The sequence below is a fragment of the Delphinus delphis genome, chromosome 15 (assembly GCF_949987515.2).
Source record: "Delphinus delphis chromosome 15, mDelDel1.2, whole genome shotgun sequence".
NCBI lineage: Eukaryota > Metazoa > Chordata > Mammalia > Artiodactyla > Delphinidae > Delphinus > Delphinus delphis.
In genome coordinates this window covers 23,876,059-23,895,638 of record NC_082697.1, presented here as the reverse complement: position 1 = coordinate 23,895,638, position 19,580 = coordinate 23,876,059, and the positions used below count along the sequence as shown (strand labels likewise).

General features: G+C 42.0%; 1 protein-coding gene across 2 annotated transcripts in view; it reads left to right on the top strand.

Annotated features, from left to right (window-relative positions):
* ACSS2 (acyl-CoA synthetase short chain family member 2) overlaps nucleotides 1-19,580 on the top strand; it is a 47,698-nt gene that overhangs the window by 16,116 nt on the left and 12,002 nt on the right. The window contains exons 3-8 of one of the 2 annotated variants that reach the window (XM_060030925.1): nucleotides 17,218-17,309; nucleotides 17,528-17,631; nucleotides 17,879-17,951; nucleotides 18,233-18,308; nucleotides 18,470-18,584; nucleotides 19,377-19,415. In XM_060030925.1, the coding sequence (XP_059886908.1) occupies nucleotides 17,218-17,309; nucleotides 17,528-17,631; nucleotides 17,879-17,951; nucleotides 18,233-18,308; nucleotides 18,470-18,584; nucleotides 19,377-19,415 (499 nt within the window). The remainder of the gene's footprint in view (nucleotides 1-17,217; nucleotides 17,310-17,527; nucleotides 17,632-17,878; nucleotides 17,952-18,232; nucleotides 18,309-18,469; nucleotides 18,585-19,376; nucleotides 19,416-19,580) is intronic. The other variant, XM_060030926.1, reaches the window with a different exon arrangement.

Below are 19,580 nucleotides of genomic sequence, written 5' to 3'. Positions count from 1 at the left end.
GGAGTCAAGAAACAAAGGTTTTTTTGTCTGAGCACTGGAAAGATGGAATTTCCATTAGTTGAGTTGGAGAAGAAACTGGGAGGAGAAGTTTTGGGGGAGGATCAGAAATTTGTGTTTCATACACAGAGATGTAAAATTGCAATTGTGACAAGTGCTAGGTAGACAATGAAGAATTTCAAGTAGAGATGTGACATATCAGAGTTACATTTTGAAAAGATCACTCTCTTGATCACGTATATATTAGAAAAAACAAAAACCAAAACCCAGAAAGCCTACCTGAGGACCTGCAGGCAGAGGTCCCAACCATTGCTTTATGACCTTCAGCAAGTGATGACACCCTTCTGAGCCTCAGTTTTCTGACCTTTCAAATGGGGATAGCAAATCTTGTTTTGCCAATCTCAAAAAATTGCTACAAGGATTAGCTGAGATGAAAGACAAGAAAACACACTGAAAAGATCTATTACTATGAGGTGGTGCTAATACTCATACATATTACACATGTCTAAGGGCACTGTTAGGCAGAAGGATTCAAGACTGGCAGCCACATATGACTTTTCTATACTTTACAAAATGTCCTTCTTTCCTCTAATGAACTTAACTTCTTTTCTCAAACTTGGCTCCAAATCCACCATTTCTAGGAAGTGTTTCGTAATTGACCACACTTAAGTCATTTCTTTTGCATTCCTTTGGTGATTTCCTACTTCTGCATTTTCTTGTTCTTGATTGCTCTTTCCCAATATTGGCCTGATGTGGTGGGTGGTTTAGATCTCTCCAATTAAAGATTTTAAGTTTATGAGAGTAAGGACTAGCCTCTCATTCCCTTACTTTCCTAATTCGGCAAGCAGTAGGCACTGATCATTGGGTGGCCACTCTGGCAAAGATCGTCCATTTCCAGTCCTCTGTGGATTGGGAGTTTAATAGGTAAAATGTTTTGAGGTGGAGGAAGAGCCTTTAGTCTAGGAACCTCTCTGACTTTTCCTGACCTACAGAATAAAATTTAAACTAAGCATTTGCGGCCCTATATATATGAGCCCTCTCTAGTCTATATTTTGAATCTTTAAAGTTTTGAAACATTCTTAAATTTATAGAAAAGTTACAAGTATAGCTCTTCCTCAGGTACTGGGGTCTGTGCTTAGGTAGAGACAGGAGAGTGGAGCTGACATGCCAGTGGCCTGGTGCTGCGTCTGTAGCAAAGTGTGTGTGACCCCCCCTGAGACCTTTTAAATCCCACTTCAACCAAGAGCTGAAGCTAATCAGCGAATATGGGCTCTGAAGGAACATGAGGTCTGGAGGGTCAACTTTACTCTGGCCAAGAGCCGCTACTGAACGCCTCTATTTGAAAGCAACACCCTGCTGCAGTGACTCGCCTGCATCCAGGTGCTGTACGAGGGCAAGGTAAAGCTGGATTACCTGGGTCTGAAAATCAAGGATATTTTGGAGAGGTCTTCAAGTTTGCCTTGGCCAAGTGTATTCACCATGCCTGAGTGCTGATCTGCCAGCACCATATCAGGGTTTGTAAGCAGGTAGTGAACATGAGCCCTTCATTGTCTGCCAGGACTCCCAGAAGGACTTCTGTCTTTTCCCTCTTCTCGCCTTACCGTGAGGCCTCACAAAGAGGAAGAAATGCCAAGAAGGGCCAGGGTGGGGCTGGAGCTGGCAATAATGAGCAAGTTTAAGTTCCTCCATCCCCTCCGACTGGTGGATTGTCTAATTTTCTAGTCAGATAATAAAACAGGATCAACACTTAAAGAAAAAAAGGCAAGTTGCAAGTACAATACAAATAACTTTTTTCTTGAACCATTTGAGAGTAAGTTGCAGACCCTGAATAGTGTGTATTTCCAACAAGGACTTTCTCCTATATAACCATAATACAACTATCAAAATCAGGAAATCAACACTAATACACCACTATTATCTAATCCTCAGACTCCACTCCACTGAAGTTTTACCAGTTGTCCTAATAATGTCCTTAATGGCAGAAGGATCTAGTTCACAATTACACATGACATGTGGTTGTTATGTCTTTTTAGTCTTTTTTTTTTCTTTTTAGTCTTCTTCAATCTAGAATAGTCCCTTAGTCTTTTCTTGATTTTCATGGCCTTGACATTCTATCTTTTCAATCTTTTTTTAAAATAATTTTTTAATATAATTTTTTAAAAATTTATTTACTTTTATTTTTGTGTTGGGTCTTCGTTGCTGCGCGCGGGCTTTCTCTAGTTGCAGCGAGTGGGGGCTTCTCTTCGTTGCAGTTCGCGGGCTTCTCATTGCGATGGCTTCTCTTTGTTGTAGAGCAGGGGCTCTAGGCACACGGGCTTCAGTAGTTGTGGCACGTGGGCTCAGTAGTTGTGGCTTGCGGGCTCTAGAGCACAGGCTCAGCAGTTGTGGGGCACGGGCTTAGTTGCTCTGCGGCATGTGGGATCTTCCTGGGCCAGGGCTCAAACCCGTGTCCCCTGCATTGGCAGGTGGATACTTAACCACTGCGCCACTGGGGAAGTCTGAGATTTTTAAAAATTTAATGTATTTTTCAGCAGAGACCCCCAAAGAGTTGCCAATTTAAAATTTTATGAAGTAAGGATATTTTTCAAACCACAAATATCAACTTATGTCACTATCACTCAATTAAAAATAACTGCATGAGAATATACATAGCAAAAAGTATAGTCCTTTATATCAAATAAATTTAGCTTTATGAAAAAACACAACTGATAGATAAAAATTCTAGTATTTAGGATTGTTACTGGCCTGTAGACTGGCCTGTGTTTTCCCACTTCTGCATCTAAGCCACCCTTGTTCCTTTCTTCCTGAATTGGTCTGTTCCTTTTCTGGGCCAATCTAAACCTTGCTTATTCTTTAAGAACCATTTGAAATGCTATCTTCTTTGTGAAGCTTTTCCCCGATTCTCCCTTTCCGACTCTCTTTCTTGCTCTCAGGCAGAATGAATAATAAAATCCAGACTTGGAAAGCACATTTAATGAAATATTCCACTCATTTACAGTTGAGGCAACTGAGACCCAGAGAAGTGAAGTAATTTGCAAAAGCTCTCACACTGTGAAAGGTAGTGAAGCTTGACCTATAAATCTAGTTTTCCTGACTCCTAATCCAGAGCTCTTTCCCTGTCTATTTGTTTCCCTATTTGTTTCCCTGTCATTGTAGCATTCTTGCCCAGGAATGAGAGAGCTTTAGCTGGGATGTAAGGCTTTGAGAATAGCTCTCATCTAGGGTTCTAAGGTCTGATCTATTTATTAAAAGCCTTATGGTTTTACTGGAGAATCCTTATTTATTTATTTGCCCTGGAATACATAACATAGAGTTGTCCTTGCAGGAAACGTTTCTGTAGCATATCAACACATGCATTTCTGATTGATTTTTTAAATTGAATTGTATACTTTGTATTTTTAATTAATTAATTTTTACTTTTGGATGTTTTGGGTCTTTGTTGCTGCACGCGGGCTTTCTCTAGTTGCGGCGAGCAGGGGCTACTCTTCATTGTGGTGCGGGGACTTCTCATTGTGGTTGCTTCTCGTTGCGGAGCACGGGCTCTAGGCACACGGGCTTCAGTAGTTGTGGCACACAGGCTCAGTAGTTGTGGCTCATGGGCTTAGTTGCTCTGCGGCATGTGGGATCTTCCTGGACCAGGGCTTGAACCCATTTCCCCTGCATTGGCAGGCGGATTCTTAACCACTGCGCCACCAGGGAAGTCCTCTTACTGATTTTTGATGAAAGGCTTATTTTTGAAACCAGTGTTTGTTTCTTTTTTGACCATGTTTTTTTTTTTTTGTGGTACTCGGGCCTCTCACTGTTGTGGCCTCTCCCGTTGCGGAGCACAGGCTCCGGACGTGCAGGCTCAGCTGCCATGGCTCACGGGCCCAGCCGCTCTGCCGCACGTGGGATCTTCCTGGACCGGGGCACGAACCCATGTCCCCTGCATCGGCAGGCGGACTCTCAACCACTGCGCCACCAGGGAAGCCCGCCCTGACCATATTTTAATACATGGAAATCTATCCAAATGAGCAGTCAGACAGGCCTTTTGTTGAACTTTAGTTTCAGCTACTCTTGAGGATTACTATCTTATCTTTTTTATTCTTCTTATTATTATTGAGGCGTAGTTGACTTATATTAGTTTCAAGTGTTCAAACTACAATATTGTAGTTTGATATTTTTATGGATTATACTCCAAATAAAGTTATTAAAATATTGACTGTATTCCCTGTGCTGAACATTACATCCTTGTACCTTATTTATTTTATATCTAGTAGTTTGTACCTCTTAATCCCCTTCACATATTTTGCTCCTCTCCTCACCCCTTTCCCCCCAAGGTAACACTAGTTTGTTCTCTGCATGTGTGAGTCTGTTTCTGTTTTGTCTTATATGACATCCAAACTGACAGAAACCTAATTTTTTTGTATGGACAGCTGTGCTCCACAGACAATCCATTAGCTTCTAGCAGCAGAGTTGTTGTTGTTGTTGTTGTTAGATTCTTTTTTCCTTTGACTTTTATTATTTTAGGTCTTACATTTAGGTCCTTGATCCATTTTGAGTTAATTTTCATATATGCCAGGTAAATGCAACTTATGGTCAGGTAAGGGTTCAACTTATGGATAGTCATGCTCCATGGACAATCCATTAGCTTCTAACAGCAGGTTTAAAAAAAACTAATTTTGTAGATATTTATAGAAATTTGTCAGGCACTGTACAAAGTACAAAGAATGTAGCAATAAGCATGAGAAATCTGGTCCTTGTCCTCACGGAGCTCACAACCTGATGGGGGCAAGATTTTTACTTGTGAGCCAGAATTTTATTTAGGAAGGAAATGTTGGGGATAATGTGTTTTTCCTTATTTCCAGGGGGAGTGGGGACATGTCTCTAGGAGCAAATGGGTGTACAAGTGCTCCTGTGACACTTGAGCATTGATTGCCAAGGATTGTGAATATAGACATATGTGGGTTCCCTTGCCTGAGGTTTTGGATCTTTCAAAATCTTCAGAATACTGAAGAGGTTTTGGTGGGTATGGTCTTGACCACAGGCTAAAGCTCAAAGTGGATGGGAGTCTTCTCAGCTTCTTTACAGTACTCCTGGAGATTCTTAGGAGAGAGGCTTCTCCATGTTCAGTTAGGTATAATCCAAATTGGTATAGTGGAACAAACACTAGCCTGGAAGTCAGAAACCTGGAACCTAGTTACAGATTTCTCCTGAATTCTCCTTGTGTGGCCTTGGCAATCCGTGTCCTCTGGATTTCTTGTATCTTTAAAACAGGGATAATAATACATGTTCTACCTACTGCAAAAGTAGCTGTGAAGATCAGGTGAGGGAACTGTACTCGTGTAATGAATTAGCTGGATTCTTATTTGATGTACACAAAAACCAGCGAGGCAGGCATACAGGTTTCATTATTTTAATTTATTTGTTATCTACCTCAGCTAAGTTTGTTCTTTTTTTTTTTCCCAAGTATAATCTCATTTCTCTGAAACTGATTTTTAAGACCCATTCTCCTGCCTCTGAAAGGAAGAAATGATAATCAAGGAGTCTAAGATACATTAGTGATTATCCCCCTCTTCTTGACTCCTTCCTCCCATCTCATACTTTACAGAGAAGAAAACAGAGGCTCAGAAAAGAGGGGAAATTTTGTGCAAATTCATACATTGAATTAGGGGTAAACAATAATCTAGGTCTGGTGACTCCAAATAATTACCTGAGGATCTTGTTAATAATCGAGATCCCTGGACCCCACCCAGCCTATTGAATCAGAATTTTCAGAGGGTAAGACTTCTGACTTGTATTTTTAAAACCTCCTCAGATGTTTCTGATGTGGTGGGCAGTGGCAGGGTGTCTTTGAAAAATAATTAGTTAGATTAGTAATCTAATGCCTAAAAGAATTTTGAAAAATTATGTAGCTCTTCACACATTTTAAAGTTCACATTTAAACATTTTATTGTAATATTAAATAATTGCAAAGAATTTAATTTCCAATGTGTTTTTTATTGTATACATGTATATATTTTATATATCTTTTTCAAAATCTTGAAACTGCAAATTTAGCTCATATAATTTACAGAAAATGTTTATCATATTACCTAATTTGAACAGCCAGTTCTCACTGTCAACATAGCCAAATCAGATTTACTTTGTTAGAAAATGCCTAACTTCTTTTTCAGTTAAAGCAGTTATGCTAATATATGACCTGTGATAACTATTTAACTTCTGAATTATAATTCTAGGAGAAATAAGGCAAGTAGACTTGCCATGAGTTTGTCAATTAAGATGTTACTCCTTTCAATATTGATTTCTTATGGAAGCTCTCTGATTTGCTTTCTTGGGGCTCTCCCTCTGAAGTTATGCATTTTCAAACTGCCCCTTTGTTTGGCACTCTGGAGGGTTTTTTTTAACCTCAGCATTGTATTGGCATAATAAGGTTTGGGATAAGAGAGAGAGATGGCATTGTTTTATAAAGTGGGAGAAAGAAAGTGGGAAAGGAGAGCCAACTTAGATCAATGTTAGGAAAGAGTACATATGAAAATTGAGTCTCTGGACACTTATTCTCTTAAAACTTTTCCTGCTCAGGTACATACAGGAATAGAGTACTCTAGCTTGAAAACTACTGATTTAAACTATGATATCTACCTAAATAACAAAGAACCATTGAAGTGAATATTTTTGCATGTGTCTGTTATACTTGAGAGACTTGATGTACATGTAGTATGTTGTTCCTGGCTGTTCTTCCCACTTTCTTTTTCTAACCCAGGCATATTCCTGTTTAAGGCAGCATTCCAAATGCTGTGATAATAAAGGAACTAAGAGAGCTGCCCTCATTCACTTGTTTTGAGGAAGGCTAGCATAGTTGTTCCATCCAGGAACAACTGGATGGTAGGAATGAATGTGTATGATTTCCCTCCTGTAAGCAGGCATGTAGGCAGTGGGAAAAGGGTTAACTTCTATACTGGCCCAGGTCTGCCTTCTCAACAGAGAAGACATGTGGAATCCAACTGTCACCAAAGCCACTTTGGGCAGGGGGAACAGGCACAAGGTCTCTGGAGCAAAGCCTGAAAATAGCTGGCAGGAGAACAGGGTGTAATTATAGCTCAAACTGCGAAGCATGTGTCTCACAACCTGAACTGCACATCCAAGGGCTTCTTCCAGTCTCTTCCATGGCATAGAGTCCAGAACTGAGCCCACTGTAGGGGCTCAAGAAACTCTTCTTGATATGTTTCCAAATCCCATTCCATAAGTTTTAAATATTTTTCCTCTGTGTCTGTTTCCCGCTGCCTGTTTAGCATCTGTCTTCTTCATTTGTATCCTCTATTATCCCCTCTTTCCTTCCATGTTTTCTCACTCTGATCAGCCTAGATCTGGCTGATCATGTGAGCAGAGTTTATTTGTTCATATTTTTATCCATTCATTTCACAATTATGTATTAAGTGCCCACTGCGTGTCAAACTTTGTTTGCTAGGCACTGAGGAGGAAACAGATAAAACGATGTCCTGCCTGCCTTTAAGGAACTCACAATCCAGTGAGGGAAACAGGTGTATACATATGACTATAATGTTAAAAATAAAACAAATAAGTAGCAAGTCTTTAGGCAAATAGAAAGAGACAGTATGAATGAATGAACAGTGTGAATGAATAGTGCTAAGTGCTAATAATGCTAGTAGTGCTAAGGTTCAATCTTTCAGGAAAGGAAGATTTGTATAGATGTCTGCTTTTTTTCCCAAATCTGTGTGCTTTTTGCAGTTCTAATCAAAACCACAGTAAGTTCAAAAATTTCTCAGATATAATTCATAGCATATAGTTTACCCATTTAAAGTACAATTCAGTGACTTTTGGCATATTCAAAGAGTTGTGTAACCATCATCGCAATCAATTTTAGAACATTTTCACCACTGCAAAAAGAAACCCCATACTCATTAACAATCACTCTTCATTTTCTTCCAACTTTCCTTGCCTCAGCCCTAGGCAACCACTAATCTACTTTTTGTCTCTATGGCTTTCGCTCTTCTGCACATTTCACATGAATAGAATCATACAGTATGTGGTCTTTTGTGTCTAGCTTCTTTCACTTAGCATAATCTTGTCAAGGTTCATCCATGTTGTAGCATGTATCAGTACTTCATTACTTTTTATGCAGAATAATACTCCATTGTATGGACATACCATATTTTATTTATCCATTCTTTAGTTGATGTATATTTGGATTGTTTGCACTTTTTGATATCTTGAATAATGCTGCTACGAACTTTGTGAACAAGGTTTTGTATGGATGTATGTTTTCAATTCTCTTGGGTGATCATAGCTGTACTAAAATCCACATTTGGTGGACTTTAACCCCACAGTTCTCAGGACTCCTACACTTTGATTTTCTTCTTTATGCTAATTCTGGTTTTGGAAACAACATTGCCCTTTTGGAGGCCATGTCATTTAGCAGGAGAATGCCCTGAACTAGAGACATAGACTCTAGAGCTAGCCACGGGTGACTGTTAATATTTAAAATAGATTAAATTAAATTAAAATTCAGTTCCTCCACCACATTTCAAGTGTTCAATAGCTATATGTGGCTTGTGGCTACCATATTGGATAGCTCTGCTTTAGAATAATGCTGCTACTAATGTGCTAAGTAACCTCGAGGCCATAGCTTCCCATCTGTGCAATAGGTTTCTCATCTGTAAATAAGGGTGGTGAACATCAAAAGCCCTATCCTCCTCTGGCATTCTAAGTGATTTAGGATTCAGTCTTTGGTATTTGCCTCCTCCCACCTCCTCCTCCAGCCTTTTTCCCTGTTCATCCAGGAGTACCCAGAGGGAACATTAAGCTGCTAATTGGTCAAGTTATGTTGCTCCCACTCCCTGCTCCCTTGGTGAAAGGGAAAGTGACTTGAGGGTATACTTATATCTAAGTGCTTCACATTTGTGCAGTGCTTTATGGATCATAGAACACATTATTTCTTAATTTTACAGAATCAAAGAATCTCAAAGTTCAAAGGGCCTTAAAGGTCATCTCAAACTTCACTGAACATGAATCACATGGTTGCTTATAAAATGAAAATTCCAAGGACCCCACTCCCTCAAGAATGATCAAGTAGATGTCAGGGTCTCCCTGGTCCAACCTGCACACTCCTATGCTTCTGGACAGCTCTGACATTTAGAAAGGCTTTCCTTATATTGAACTCTCCCAATTGACATAGCTCTTCCATTTATAATTACAAAATGCTAGTCTGCTTCTTTCCCATAATTATCCTTCAGGTTCATTCATTCATTCAGCAAGTATTTATTGAGCATCTGCTATATACAGGGTTCCTTGCAAGGTACGGGGGATTCAGCAGTGAACAAGACTAACATGGTCTCTGCCTTCAGGAAGCTTACAGTCTAGTAGGGGAGACAGACAATTAGCAAAAAAAAAAGAGTAAATAAGTAAATAAAATAATTACAGCTTGAGAAAAATGCTACGAAAAAAATACACAGTTTTGTGATGAAGAATAACAGGAAGGACTAATGCTACTTGGGGTGGTCATGGAAAAGCCTCACTAGGAAGTGACAGTTAAACTGAGATCTGAAACATGAGGTAGAGAAAACCATTCAAAGAGTTCAAGGAAGATAGGAAAAGAACATGGCATGTTCTGTCGGTCAGAAGGCTAATGTGTTTGGAGTCTATTAAGCAGAATGGGACAATGACATAAGATGAGTTGGAGAAGATACAAGGCATAGTAAAGTTTGGATTTTCTTCTACATGCAATGGAAGCCACTAAAGGGTTTTAAGCAGGAGGTGCTGTAGTCTGGTTTGTGTTTATAATAGGTCATTTTGGTTTATGTATGGATTGGAAGGGGGCAAGAGTGAAGTGGAAGACCAGTTTGGGGCCATTGTGGTCATCCAGGCAAGAGATGAAGGTGGCTTCTGCTAGGGTGGAGGCAACAGAGATACAGATATTTGAGACTTACTATCATGCCTCTCAGTATCTTCTCACCTCCAGGCTAAACAGATCAGTCCAGTCTTCCTCTTATAACAGGTTTGACTACTCTCATCAGGATGTTTCTCCTCTGGAAGACCTAACCCACTAGGTTAGATCCTGCCATCTGATGCTTCTGTGAAGAACCCAGTTTTCCCCACCTATTTTTTTCCTCAGCTCTTTCCTCCTATCTTGTGCCTTACTTTTCTGCTAGTCTAGGGAACTAAAATCTCCAATCTAATGACTATCCTTCTCATATTAAGAGGAGAGCTCTAGTCTTCCCTGTCATTAATCAATTATAGGTTTTTCAATGATTTGACCACGAATCTTAAGTACTTACTGTGCCTACTGCGCACAGAGGAGACAGAAACGAAGACATGATCCCTGCCCTCCAAGAACCCAGGGTATAAGGGGAAAGATAAGGCCCCAATAAATGCAATACAAGGTAAACCAATAGATCACAAGGAAAGTGAGATAAAGGAACTTGGAAGGAAGAAAGAACTTTCAGCTTTGAGGTAGGTGGGGGAAAAGAGAAACTAGGGAAGACTTCGTGGAAGATGTTACCTTGGAGCACCTGGGGCTGTGGGGTGGACAAGAAGTGCCCTTTTATATGGAGTGGTCAAGGATGGCCTCACTGAGAAGCCAACATTTGAGCAATAACTCAAAAATAGGGAATAAGTCATGTGGCTATCTGGGGGAAGAATGCTTAAGTAGAGGGCAAAAGTTCTGAGGCAAAGTGTGCTTGGTGTTCTTGCCAAACAGTGTGGAGGCTGTGTGGCTGGAACAGAGAGAGAGGGAGAGGAAGAGAGAATGGGAGTACTTGAGGACAAAGAGATAATGAGGGAATAGACCATGTAGGAACTAGCAGGCCAGTGTGAGGACTTGCATTTTGAGCAGAGGAATGACATGATCTGACTAATGGTGATTTTTGGACTATGATAGTAGAAGTAGATGTGAAGGGAAGTAGTCTAATTCTACATATATTTTGAATCAGTAGTGGACTACAGTAAAATTTGGAGAGTATAAGGGTAAGGTAGTTGCAGAAGTTTTCCTGGAAGAAAAATATGAGAAGATTATATACTTTGAGTTGTTCCATACCATATGGCCTCCAGGTGAGAGGGAAGTAGTTGGGTCTACAGCAAGTGTTCCCAATCTGTAGCCCATCAGCTAAATCTCTCATTAATAGTTTTGTTTGACTACAGTGTTTAAAACTTTTAAAAATTAATTGTCATAAAATAGATAACTAATGAGGACCTGCTGTATAGCACAGGGAACTCTACTCAGTGCTCTATGGTGACCTAAATGGGAAGGAAATCGAAAAAAGAGGGGATATATGTATATGTATAACTGATTCACTTTGCTGTACTGAAGAAACTAACACAACATTGTAAAGCAACTATACTCCAATAAAAATTAATTAAAAAAAATTAATTGTCAACACTTAAAAATTTAGAAACAGGTTTCAGGCCTCTTTGAAAAACTGAAAAAATTGGCAACATTGAGACCTTATTCCCAGAGGGCAAAGTTAATAGACACTAAGTTTAAGTACTAGATGCCTCTTCTTGCCAGAGCATGTATTCTCCAGTTTTCCAGTCCCTGCCTCTCCCTATTGGCCCCCCAAAACTAAGTGTCATTGCACATATGCTGCTATTTTCTTTTTTGGATATATTAAAAGGTTTTATTTACTTATGATTCAAATTTTAAAATTATGAAACATTCCAAACATATAATTTTCTACACTTGACACATATTGATATTTCACCTAGGCTTTTTTTAATTGAAGTATAATTTACTTACAATATTATATTGGTTTCAGGTGTATAACATAGTGATTCGATAGTTTTATACATTACAAAAATGATCACCACAATAAGTCTAGCTACCATCTGTCACCATACAAAGTTATAGTATTATTGACTATATTCCCTATGCTGTACATTACATCCCCAAGACTTTTTTATTTTATAACTGGAAGTTTGTACCTCTTAAGCTCCTTTGCCTGTTTCACCCATCCTTCCCCCCTGCCCAGCACCCCCCAGCAGCCTTTAGTTTTTTCTCTGTATCTATGAATCTGTTTCTGTTTCATTATGTTTGTTTATTTTGTTTTTAGAGTCCACATATAAGTGAAATCATATGGTATTTGTCTTTCTCTGTTTGACTTACTTCATTTAGCATAATACCCTCTAGGTCTATCCATGTTATCACAAATGGCGAAATTTCGTTCTTTTTTTTTTCCAAATATTTCTCCCATTCTGTGGGTTGTCTTTTCACTTTCTTTTTTTTTAATTAATTAAATTAATTTATCTATTTATTTTTGGCTGCATTGGGTCTTCGTTGCTGCACGCAGGCTTTCTCTAGCTGCGGCGAGCGGGGGCTACTCTTCGATGCGGTGCGCAGGCTTCTCATCGCAGTGGCTTCTCGTTGTGGAGCACGGGCTCTAGGTGTGCGGGCTTCAGTAGTTGTGGCACATGGGCTCAGTAGTTGTGGCTCACGGGCTCTAGAACGCAGGCTCAGTAGTTGTGGCGCACAGGCTTAGTTGCTCCGTGGCATGTGGGATCTTCCTGGACCAGGGCTCAAACCCATGTTCCCTGCATTGGCAGGCGGATTCTTAACCACTGCCCCACCAGGGAAGCCCCTGAACCCTATTGATTTTTTTTTTTCAAGAAATTTTAGATATTAATTCTATCTTTTTTTTAAATTAATTTATTTATTTAGACTAGGGTCTTCGTTTGGGGTCTTCGTTTCTGTGCGAGGGCTTTCTCTAGTTGCGGCAAGTGGGGGCCACTCTTCATCACGGTGCACGGGCCTTTCACTATCGCAGCCTCTCTTGTTGCGGAGCACAGGCTCCAGACGCGCAGGCTCAGTAGTTGTGGCTCACGGGACTAGTTGCTCTGCGGCATGTGGGATCTTCCCAGACCAGGACTCGAACCCATGTCCCTTGCATTGGCCGGCAGACTCTCAACCACTGCACCACCAGGGAAGCCCCCCCTATTGATTTTTGAGTTTGCAGCTCCTAGTGTAGAAAAAAGAGGCCTGGACCCTGAGTCCTGGTCCCTGATCTGCCACAAACTATTGTACAATGTGACCTTGAGCACAGCAAATGGACTCTTTGGATTTCTTTGGAGTTAGGAGACTAAATTGGATGTTCTTTTATTTTTTTAACATCTTTATTGGAGTATCATTGCTTTACAATGTTGTGTTAGTTTCTGCTGTATAACAAAGTGAATCAGCTATATGTATACATATATCCCCATATCCCCTCCCTCTTGCGTCTCCCTCCCACCCTTCCTATTCCACGCCTCTAGGTGGTCACAAAGCAAAAATCTGTTAACATCCTAGAGGGCTGAGACTAGTACTTTGTCCCCTCCCCTCTCCCAACCAGCCAGGGGCCCTAGCTGGGTGTGTATGTCAGAGAAAGAAGACACTGGAAGGAGTAAGGTGCCTATATCAATAATGTATAACTTAAGCCCAGGGCCAGGGAGAGGGATGTACACTCTGTGTGTGTAACTGGAAGTGGGCTCAAGTAAGCTGTTCTTGTATAGGTTTGTGCTTATATATTCCTGGGCACCTTCTATGTACCAGGCTCTATTCTAAGTGCTAGGGATGTAGCAATGAACAAAACAGACAAGGTTTTTGTTTTCATGGAGTTTATATTCCAGTGAAAGATGCAGATAATATACAAGTGAATAAAATACATGAGATAATTTCAAGTAATAGAAAGTTCCATGAAGAAAATGAAACAGAATAATGTGATAGAGAGTTTCTGGTGGGGCAAGCTGTACACATACGTGGGTATATAAATGTGTGGTACATACATACACTTGCCAAGGTCCATATGCTTATGCTATTTGTGCCTATGTGTGCAAATGAGCAGCTTGTATTTCTACAGTGTTTTTTTTCTTTTTTTCTTTTTTCTTTTTTTTTTTTGCGGTATGCGCGCCTTTCACTGTTGTGGCCTCTCCCGTTGCGGAGCACAGGCTCTGGACGTGCAGGCTCAGCGGCCATGGCTCACGGGCCCAGCCGCTCCGCGGCATGTGGGATCTTCCCGGACCAGGGCACGAACCTGTGTCCCCTGCATCAGCAGGCAGACTCTCAACCACTGCGCCACCAGGGAAGCCCTACAGTGTTTTTATATTAGTATATATGATTTTATGTATGTGAATGCATACAGGTCAGCTGGTTTGCATGGGTGTGTTGTATATGTTGGCATTTAGCTGTAACTAGAGATGTTCTGGTGTGCCACTCGTCAGTGAGCCAGTTTTGGAAATGGCTTTTTCGCATCTGGCCTTCAGGGCCATTTGCCAGCTTCCTCTCTCCCCGTTCCTTCCCACTTTAGATAGCTCTCTGTGCTTCTCTCCTCTCAGCCCTAGGAGGGCTAAGCCAAGGAGAGGATAGTAACTAACTCATCTAGCCAGGAACTGGAAAGAAGCTGATAATCTTCTGTGAAATCTCCAAAGGCCTAGCTTCCCTGCTAGTCGCTGTCCTTCACAGCATGAGGAGAAAGAGTCCTGACTTGAAATCAGAAGACCTGAGGATCTATTCTTGGCTCTGCCACCTATTATTGTGTGACCTGGACCAAGTTACTACATCTCTCTGAGTTTCAGTTACCTCCTTCATAAGTACCCTGGGTAGTAAGGAAGAGGGAAAAAAATGACCTTTATGGGGGGGCTACGTGGTGCTGGAGCCTGAAGGAGGTGGGAAGGCATTCTGAGCAGGGGCAATGGCACGATTAAGAGTGTGGACGTGGGACTTTGTGTATAAGGGAAGCCAGGCGGAACCTACTTAGAATAAAATTCAGACTTCTTACCATGCCTACAAGGCTCTGTGTGATCGGGCTGCTGCCTACCTCTGATTCTTACCCCGCTTCTTGCTCACTATGCTCCAGCCATACTGGCTTCCTTTCTGTTCTTTGAATAGGCCAAGCTCTTTACCACCTCAGTGCCTTTCCAAATTTTGATGTTCTCTTTGCCCAGGATCCTCTTCCCAAGACCTTACATAGTTGCCTACTTTTCATTACTTGGGTCTTAGCTCAAATATCATCTCTCCAGAGAGAGGCCTTTGGGGGCTTCCCTGGTGGCGCAGTGGTTGAGAGTCCGCCTGCCGATGCAGGGGACACGGGTTTGTGCCCCTGTCTGGGAAGATCCCACATGCCGCGGAGCGGCTGGGCCCGTGAGCCATGGCCGCTGAGCCTGCGCATCCGGAGCCTGTGCTCCGCAACAGGAGAGGCCACGACAGTGAGAGGCCCGCGTAAGGCCAAAAAAAAAAAAAAAAAAAAGAGAGAGGCCTTCCCTCACCATCTTACTTAAAGTAGCTATCCTCTAATATTTATGAATATTTGAAATGTACATATCCTTTGACTCAACGATTTCAGTTCTACTAATTCATCCTACAGGTATATTTTCAAGTGAGTAAATGACATATTAAAAAAGATATTCACTGAAATATTTATTTGTTAAATATAAATTATGGCATACATAAACAGTGGAACATTATGCAGATGACAAAGAAAATGAAATAGCACTGTAAGTCTTAATGGAAAATAATGTCAAGATATATTGTTAAATTTCAAAATAAAGCGAGATGATCAAGCTCTATACTTAAGATTTGTGCAGTTTATTGGATGTGTATTATATTTAATAAAAAACAAGATACAGAGTAGTGTGTATTGTATGCCATCATTTGTATAGAAAAAAGAGAATACATAAACATAAATGCATGTATATATGCTTGTCTAATAGGCCTGTCCTATCGTTGAAGCAGCTTTTTCCCACATCCCCATTCCATGCTTGGTTGGGGACTGTGAAGTACTTATTTCTCTTCTGAACAGGATTAAAATTCAGTTTTTTAAATTCATTTTTAAAATTTCCATCTTCAACGATATCCCAAGGACCTTATGAAAGATGCTAACGGTGTAGCCTTCTTCCAAAGAGATTTCTTGGTTACTCCTCACTAGTTCAGTTGCCCTATACCCTTCATCCTACTAGGAGTGGCCCTGTCTGCATACTGACTATTTCTGGAAAGTTACACAACATAGTAGTTACAATGGTTGCCAGGAGGCAGGGTGATTGGAGGTTAGGGGTGGGAGGGACACTTCTCATTACATATCTTTTTATGCAGTATGATTTGTATGTATTACTTATTTGAAAATCATAAAATTGAAAAATAATACTGAGGGGAATATTCTTATAGTTAAATCTTTGCATACAGTCTGAAAGTTCCTTAAGATGTCTTTTTGAAAATTATTTCTCAGTCATTATTATGTCATTCTTTATATTCTTCATAATGCTTATCATAATCTGAAATTATCTTGGTTATATTTTTTACTTGTGTATTTCCTGCACTATCATTGGAATATAAGCTCCATGTTGTCAGGGATCTTGCTTATCTTGTTCATCAGTGCCTTATTTCTATACATATATATAGCACATAGGAGTTGAATAAGCAAATGAATAAATGAAAGAATGACTGAAAGAAACCAGGCTGAAGCCTAGACAGGAGTAGGAGGCAAGGCTGAGGAGGTAGAAATCAGCTGATAGAGGGTAGTGAGTCTTAACTTTAAATGTGCATCAGAATTACCTACTGATTCTTTTTTTTTAAAATTCTTTTTCGAGTATAGTTGATTTACAATGTTGTGTTAGTTTCAGGTGTACAGCAAAGTGAATCTGTTATACATATACACATATCCACTCTTTTTTAGATTCTTTTCCCATGTAGGCCATTACAGAGTACTGAGTAGAGTTCCCTGTGCTATACAGTAGGTCCTTATTAGTTATCTATTTTATATATAACCTACTGATTATTTATACCAGCTTGTAGTAAAGAAGCAGATTCTTGGACGTTGTGATTGTGATGCTAAGTTTGGGCTCAGGAATCTACATTTTAACAAGTTCCCTAGGTGACTTGGGTACAAGTGATCTGGAGACCCCACTTGAGTAACACCAGTGCAGTGTTGACATCACTTTCAGGAAGAATCACATCCATGATATAAGTTCTCCTTAATACATGCCTAGGATGGAAGAGAGAAAACCATCATCCCATTTTATCAAATTAAATGAGGTTCAGAGATGGCAGTGCATTTTCCTGTGACACACAGCTTGTGAATAAAGTACACCTTGTAAAGTCAATGTATCTGACCAGTCAGCTCAAGGTGTGGTGGCAGATGGCTCACCCTCATGGGACATTCCCAGGCCTTGGTGTTACTGAATGGATTTTATGACTGTTCCTATTTTTTTGTTTGGGGAAGAGGTCATACTCCCTAATGACTGGCTCTTTCTGATGTATCTCAGGGAGGGCAATGAGCCAGAGGAGACCACCCAGATCACATACCGTGAGCTTCTGGTCCAAGTGTGTCATTTCAGCAATGTTCTCCGAAAACAGGGTGAGTGTGGGGATATGGGGAAAGGACTGGAAAGCCCAGCCTTGGGGTATCTGAGGACTTGGGGGAAGTAGACAAGGAATAGAAGGAATCTGGTAACGGAGGAACCGAAAAGGTCAGCTGCGGGGGCGGGGGTGTGACAGTGGGTAACTGGATGAGAGGGAGTACGTAGCAGCAGGTGGGGTCCACCATGGTCCATGGTCTGTGTCCTTTACCTGCAGGCATTTGCAAGGGCGACCGAGTGGCCATCTACATGCCCATGATACCGGAGCTCGTGGTGGCCATGCTGGCATGTGCCCGCCTTGGGGCTCTGCACTCCATTGTGGTAGGAATTTGGGCTGGAAAAAGGGGCCTGGTGGGGGATAGGGCTCAGGAGAAGTAGGTTGGGCCTGGATGATGGAGGGTCTTAAGAACCAGACTAAGGAGTTTAGAATGTCATAGCTTCCTTATCAGTTATCCAGTTTCTTCTATGACGTTGGCTTAGAGACCCTGAAGGTTTTATAAGTGACTCCTTTCCTTGTTCACTCGATCCCTGGGTCGCCCTCTCCTTCAGTCTTTCTTCCCTTCCCTAGTTTGCGGGCTTCTCTTCAGAGTCTCTTTGTGAACGGATCCTGGATTCCAGCTGCAGCCTTCTCATCACTACAGGTGACTACTTCTCTCACCCCTTCTCCAAAACCCCCCACACCCAAAGTCTTGGTCTTCAGTCAGCTAGTTGGTATTTGGGACTGCTCGGCATAAAGGGTAGGGGCAGCCTACCCTTCGTCTCCTGGTTCCACCTCAGCCTACCCTCTGTCAGCTCAAATCAGCTGGAAGAGCCAGAGACAAGAGGCCTACCCAGGAGGACTGTGGACATTGTGCTCACTAGGGATAAAGGGCTAGGAGTGTGGTGCCTTCCTAAGGCTTGGAATGTCTGTTGCTCCCCAAAGATGCCTTCTACAGGGGGGAAAAGCTTGTGAACCTGAAGGAGCTGGCTGACGAGGCCCTGGAGAAGTGTCGGGAGAAGTAAGTGTGTTTGGTCTGCTGGCTACTGCTTTGAGTTGACTAGGCATTTCCCCAGTGCCAGGTCCCTTTTGTCCCTCCTACCCTAGATGGACATGGGTGGGTCTTGCCAAATTCTCTTTGGAGCCAACCAGCCCACCACTTCAGGCTTTTCTTTCCTCCAGGGGTTTCCCAGTGAGATGCTGCATTGTGGTCAAGCACCTGGGGCGGGCAGAACTGGGCACAGGTGACTCTCCCAGCCAGTCCCCCCCGATTAAGAGGCCATGCCCGGATGTGCAGGTGAGTCTGGTACTTCTATGCCCTCCTCTGGGCTCAAAGTGGCTCCCTCTTCCTGCCCAGGAAGTTCCCGATGTCCTTCTTTGTTTCCTCATCATAATGCTGAGGATCTGGGAGCAATCCTAGGAATGGCTCCTCTGGCAGGGCTGACTGGGAGCTGGGGGACTTTGATCTTGGATGTAGGTAGGGAGCCCCTTGTACCTTGGGAACTTAGCATGAGAGATTGTGAGGAAGACTCCTGTGCTCGTTGGGGTATTCTAATAGGCACAAGGGATGTTCAGGGCTTGGGCTTGGGTTAGAAATGGGCTGACTTGGGTGACTATCTGTAGTCATCTTGATTGCTGGGCTGTGGTTTGGGGTGGGCTACCTGTGTGGTCCCACCATGGAAGGACCAGGATCTGCCCCTCAAGATGTGGCCCTCATTAGCTTTGGATACACGCTTCTGATGGAAAAGCCCAATGGTGGCCTCCAGGTCTAAGGGGCATGAAGGATGAAAGCTCCAGGGTCCAGAAGGACAGAGGGTTCCTGAGACTCTGTGACTTGAGGGGCTCCGAGTGGTCTTAGGGCTAGAGAGACTTCAGTCTAGTCTAGGAAGATTGGAGACCCCTGTCCGCATTAGGGGTTCTGAGTGTATAGGGGCTGTGTAGAGGATCAGGAAAATGGAGGCTGGGAGGACCAGTGAGAGAGGGGCCTGAGGGAAAAGAGGCAGCCAGAGGTTTGGGGCACAGTGACCCTTCCCTCCCACTCCCCTATCCTCAGACTCTGCTCACCACCCTTTCCATGGGCTCTTAACAGGGTAAGCTGAAAGAGAAACCCAAGCGCATCTGGCCCCAGGTATCCACCTCTGCACTGCCTTGGGCACTGCTTCCCTACATGCTTGTTTGTGTGTCCATCTGCTCTTTGCCTGTTTGCCCCATTGAGGTGGCTGCCAGACCTAACCCCCTTCTCTCTGCTTCTAGGTCCTTTGCTATCTAAGTCACTCTGAAGGGTCATGAAACC